At 41.1% G+C, this 5,962-nt stretch overlaps 1 protein-coding gene across 1 annotated transcript; it reads left to right on the top strand.

Annotated features, from left to right (window-relative positions):
• Positions 1-4,423: 4,423 nt before the first annotated feature.
• LOC148022505 (microbial Terpene synthase-like protein 13) lies at positions 4,424-5,737 on the top strand. The gene is made up of 2 exons (XM_087696552.1): positions 4,424-4,904; positions 5,097-5,737. Exons 1-2 carry the CDS (start codon positions 4,442-4,444, stop codon positions 5,735-5,737), a joined length of 1,104 nt encoding a protein of 367 aa, XP_087552678.1. The 5' UTR covers positions 4,424-4,441.
• The last annotated feature ends 225 nt before the right edge of the window (positions 5,738-5,962 follow it).

Below are 5,962 nucleotides of genomic sequence, written 5' to 3'. Positions count from 1 at the left end.
CCTCTCTGAATTGGGAACGTTCGCAACATTTTCAAAATAGAAAAAGGGAGGGCCTTCCATCAAACTATTCAAGCCAGGAATTCCAAACCCCATGCCCTTTTTGAACTTGAAGGGTGGGATAGAACCTAGATGTGGACGTGATGTTTTTCCATTCATAGATTGAGTCTCGAGCCATAAAACACTCGAGTCTTCACTGGCACTTTTATCCAAGTCTAGAGTAGAAGTAATGCTGATCTTTGTTTTAAGGCCCAAGTAAGTGTACCATAGCTTAAGGGCTCTTTCATCTACCCAGTATATTTTGCTACAGACACCTCATGAGGGTCCAGCATGTCTAGTTATTTGAACACCTCGTGAGGGTCCAGCATGTCTAGTTTGATCTTTTATCTTTTACGACTAGTGCACATTATTCAATGCACTTTGGTGTGAGGGTAAACATCTTCGAACTCAACGTATAGATGAATAGAGAAATACCCAAGATTGTGGTGTCCTTGCTCACTTCGAGGATGCCAATGGTACTTTGAGTAATTATTAACTCTATTTTTTTAATTCAATGATTCAATGTGTATTCTTAATTCTATGGTTTTTATCATGCGCACATGTGCATGCTCAAGAATCAATTTTAGGTGGTTAAATCATTATTAAATTTGGTTTTTTAATTATGTGAATTGCAATTTTAGGTGGTTAAATAATTTTGCGTCTGTTGGCGCGTCTATATTAGCGTCTATTTGCGCGGATATATAGACGCACAATTCGTGTCTATTTACACGCATGTTTACATACGCTTATAGACGCTATGATAGACGCGCCCGACTTTGCGCATCTAACATGCGCGTCTATGCCTCGTTTCTGTTGTAGTGAATCTTTGTGTCTAGTTAAGCTTTAATATGACTAAGGTTCTTATAAGACCAAGAAAATCCCTTAACATGTGCTCATAATACTTCTTCAAATCTTTCTCAATCGTGGGGTACTAATTGAGCCTGGAAATCTAAGTATTTACCTTCTATCATTTCTCTTTTTACCATCTCCACTTTAGGCTCTTCAACATATCAAAAATCTATATCGTGAGGTTTTACTATAGGCACATCTTTAGATATTTTCATTGAAACACTTTCAAGTAAAACATGCATTGCACTCGAATCTAGTGATTCTTCCTCGACATTCACATGATAAACCAAGGGTAAAGCCCTATAAATACAATAGCTAAGTTATCCTGAGTATCGTATGTAGTTTATATCTTATAGACATTAATTTATATCTTATATTATACGTAGTTTATATCTTATATCATACGTCTTTCTAGTATATCTTCCTTGCTTTTTACTCAAGCAATGCAAGGTAGTCTTCAAGTCCCTATTAGTTGTTATTAGTGCAAGCATGATCTTAATAAAACCAATTATTTGGGAGATCTGCTCTCGATCACGTGAAAATTGAGCATAATAAAATCCATTACATAATAAAATCCCATCACCATACATAATAAAATCCATTACACTTTCCTTTGGATGGGGTAACACAACCTCGCACATATTTTGCAATGGAGCAATAACTGATTTAAGTTGGCTTCTCGTTGGCTTCTAGGATATCCATGAGCCGCCCCTCAGAATAACAATACATATGACACTTCATTTCCACTTGAACACTTAAAGAAATGATACAAGCAAGGAGAGATAGTAGGATTTTTCACTCGCAATTTAATTCAGAAGATATATATAGACTTGTCTTTCTTTCAAACTTTATTTATTTGCTCACATTCAACCAACCATTCCCTGAAATATATGTAAAATTTGTCCCATTTCTTGCACATCATTATTTCTTTTATATTCTTGCTCTTCTAACTGTAGCTCTAGAAGTGAAATTTCTTTTAAATATCGTCTCTTCCTAAATTGGAATTCTAACTTCTCTTTTGGTAGCTCAAATTTTTTCTTTATCACTTCATTCACAACAATCTGTGTGTGTGTGTGTGTGTGCATATTTGATTCATGTATTGAGCAAGTTACTGACCGAAGATGAAGCTCTATGTGGTTTCCTTACTCTTCTTCTTCTTCTTTATTAGGTTTTTTGATTGGTGGTGTGCTTCCTAGTAGATGGGAAGGAGCAACAACATTGGATTATTTTGTTTTGGTGGTGAAACCATGTTCAAGCACTCAAGCTTTTGCAATATAACATGAGGAGGTAAGATGTCTGAGTTTACTACTCCTCCAAGTTGGTCTTGTATTCTTGCTTTCTTAAATTAGGGAGAAGGATGCATGGTTAGTTAGATTGGAGTGTCTCAATTGATATCTCTTGAGAGTAGTGGTTGTCAAGGATGTCATAGTAGGATGAAGAGATAAGGAGGTAGAAGGAAAATCAAGACTAGAAGAAGGGAGAGGACATAGCTCTTTCGTGCCACCACCACCTCCTCACAAAAGTATTGCATATTATGACTTGAATGATGAGGCTAGCATTGAGCAAGACATATATCTTAGACTTCAAGCTCATCTTTCTGTCTTTGATATGACTGTAACCGACCTTTGAGTTGTGCAGCTATACTACATGATGCGGATATTTAAATAAGTCGGTACTTAGGACTTAGTTGTTTTGTATAAATGATCCTTGAGATCTTAGGTTGCAAACAATCATTTAAGTTATGTGTTAAGATAATGCAATAGATGAGTGAGAGCTCTCTGCTCCTCAGAGTGTTTGCTCCAACTCTTCTCTGACTTCAAACATGGTATGAGAGCCTCATCCATGAGGCTGTGGGAGATGGAGAATAACTATTCCGCACTATGGAAAGGAAAAAGTCAGACATGACGAAGAAGATGATGACCTCCAGGTGAAGTCAAAGCTCTTCATTTGGTCTCTACAAACTGTTGAGCCTATTGAGGCTTGGTCCTTGGTTTATTTAGCATATGAACAAGCTTCTAAGGTTGAAGCATTGACACAAAAACATGAGTTGCTTGAAGATGTGTTGACAAATGGATTATGCATGTTTCCTACTGTTGACAATGAGGGAAGAATGGTGATTTTCATGAGCTATGTTTGAAGCTCATTGGGTGAGTTTGCATTTAGAGTGAATGCTCATGTATGAGCTGTGAAGACCATCAGCAAAAAAAAAAGTGTGAGACATGAAGAAAATGTCAGATAAAATGCGTTGATTCGTAGCCTAAAATGTGTCGATTTGCAGCCTAAAATGCGCCTATTTGCAGCCTTTGTGATGCTTGATACGAAGCATATTGCCCCTTCCAATAAAATACCATATGATGAAGCATATAATTAGCAGTATCCAGGCTTGAATGTACATAAGCATCTTCATCATTACCTCCAGAATAAACACTGCAGAGTGGGCCTATTCAAACAACGTGAGAATTGCATATGGCGCCTGAGTGACAGGCTAAATGCCTGGTTGAAATCTGGGTACTGGATGACTACTGTGTGGTTTAATGCTTGATAAAGCATCCTTGGAATGCTATTGAAGACCCTGGAGCTCTAATGCTTGCATGGGAGCTTAGTTATGAACTGCGGGACAGTCGTACAGAGCTGAAATAAGGTCAAATCTGCTGTTAATATTGACACGCAACATATATTTGGACATCCTTGAAGCATTGAAGGTATATGACATGCATTCTTGGCTCCATTCAAGCATACCTAAATCCTAGAAGACACATGCGTAAATCTCATGCTTTTGAACTGAGATTTTGTCCAAATACTCAAATCAGGTCTTCAAATCTAAAAATGAACGCAGTTGTAGATGTGCCCTAAACTTCTTTTCCTAATTCACAAAACACATCTGCAACCATCTTCCTTCTAGTGTGTGTTACATATATACGAGTGGAAATAAAATTTGTAAGAGTGACAACCAGAATCACAATCGCAGTCATCCAAACATTTCAAAGTAACTATCATTTCAAAGCATGCATTGGCGATAGAAAAAGGATTGTTGAGGAGAGTACCTGAAGCCTACCTACTTTACGGTGAAGCCTACCAACTTCACGGTCGAAAGGTACATAGCATGCTAAGGCGAGTCTACTCTTTCGAGAGTGTTACTTTTTCTTCCCTTGTGTTACCATGTGATGGTTACAGCGCCTGCATCCCAACGACAGCAAACCACCACAGGCTAAATGGTAACGTGGCGCTGCTGCATGCGTAAGCCTAGAGCCACCGACCTAGAGTAGGAGGAAATAGCGATCATCCCTTTCGCTTAAGTCAAGAACACCGAACCCCAGCCATAAAATGGAGAGCTGATCCTCTTTGAACCGCAGCTGTCTGAGTCCGCCGCATTGTCGTCATTCGCACCGCCGAGTTATTCTCAATGCACGGCATTGATGCACGGTTTTAATCAATTTTTGCCAAGAGAGCTTGCCGCTGGGAGATATCTGCGACTGCACTGGCTGGCCCACAACAACGAGCATGCGTATTCGTGAAGACAGCAGCGTATTACAGAGAGAGAGAGAGAGAGAGCGCAATGGACAAGAACCTGCCGCTGATGATCGCCGGTGGCGACGGAATTATGACTAATATTGGTCATGATGAGTTTCTGCAATACTGCCCCTTGGACCGTAGATGCCATCCCCTTCGGACGTCGCTGGAGGAGCAGAGCCGCGAGTGGACTACCGGCCTCTTTAAGGCCCATGGCCTCCCCCACGAGCAGCTGCAAAATCTTCTGGACATGAACTACGCCAGCCTGTCGTGTTTGATGTACCCCAGCGGCACCTCAAAGGCCCGCTCCTTCACCCTGGTGAAGCTCCTGCACTGGATATTCCTGCTAGATGACCTCTTCGATGACGGCCAGCACATCCTCGGCCTCAACCTCGAGTGTGCTCGCGCCTTCTGCTCCCGCCAGCTCATCACGATGTTTGGGCCCGCTGCCGTGGCCGCGGCCGGCCTTACTGACGTGTTCCACAGCTCCCTTACGAATGAGCCTAAAGGTATACCATTTCCATAACGAGGCTCAAGGAGGCTTCCATGGGGAGCTCGAATGAGGCTTCCATGGAATGACCCATCTTCTTCATTTATGCTAGGAAAGATGTTTTCATCCCCCCGTTACTTTCATTCCGAGTGTTACAATATCAAAACTTAGCACTAACTTTAAAGAAATACGGGGCTTTTCTTTGATACAGGCATCTCCAAACACCAATCATCCCAACAAGAGTTGGTGATCGAGATGGGAGTGCAGTGGGCAGCTGATATGCAAGCTCAAGGCATGTCGCCTAAGCACTACAAGCGTGTGCAGGAAGCAGTTGTGGACTATCTCACCGGTGTGATGCTTATTGTAGCATTGAGAGAGGAGAACAAGCTCCCTAGCCTCCAGCAATACATCCCCCTTTGTCGTAAGGATGGGGCTGCTAAGATTTGCCTCGTTGCTTGTGAGTTCGACCTTAACATGGAGCTTGACGATGAGGCTTTATCACAACCACTCTTGGAAAACCTATATCAAGCCATGGCTGATCAAGTGCTTTGGATCAATGATGTTCTTTCGTTTAATGCTGAGTACTGTAAAGGGGACTACATCAACCTAATCACAATATTGCACTATCAGAATGACCGAATGGTTTCTTGCCCAACTCACAAGATCATGGACTTCCAAGAAGCTCTCTCTCAAGCTTGTGCTATGATCAAGGACAGGGACAAGGATCGTGTACAATTATCTCACGACATCATTACATGGAATCCATCCTTGCAAGGCTATGTTGAGGCTACTAACGACACCCTCTTTGCAATCATTACTTGGACCCTATGTAGTCCACGCTATAGAGCTTAGTCTAGCGATGATCTCATCAACTAACGTGACTCTACAACTCTCCTTAAATAGAGAAGACATATATGACGGCTCATCTAAGCATGGTTGGTAGCCTACCCTACAAAAAAGCTGTACACATTCTTCCATGAATAAAGCCTCATATTAATCACATTACTACTTGTTATTACTCGATGTGGAATATCTATGTTCTATCTCATCTCGTTGCAAAAGTTGCAAATTTATCCA

The sequence above is a fragment of the Lygodium microphyllum genome, chromosome 16 (assembly GCF_053477565.2).
Source record: "Lygodium microphyllum isolate KBCC chromosome 16, Lygodium_microphyllum_v1.1.10, whole genome shotgun sequence".
NCBI lineage: Eukaryota > Viridiplantae > Streptophyta > Polypodiopsida > Schizaeales > Lygodiaceae > Lygodium > Lygodium microphyllum.
This window is presented reverse-complemented; position numbering and strand designations above follow the sequence as displayed.

Excerpts from the sequence above, each read along its gene's own strand:
- LOC148022505 (XM_087696552.1), top strand. The coding sequence starts at position 4,442 with ATGGACAAGAACCTGCCGCTGATGATCGCCGGTGGCGACGGAATTATG. Across the intron at positions 4,905-5,096 it reads CCTTACGAATGAGCCTAAAG|GCATCTCCAAACACCAATCA; the intron begins GTATACCATTTC and ends TCTTTGATACAG.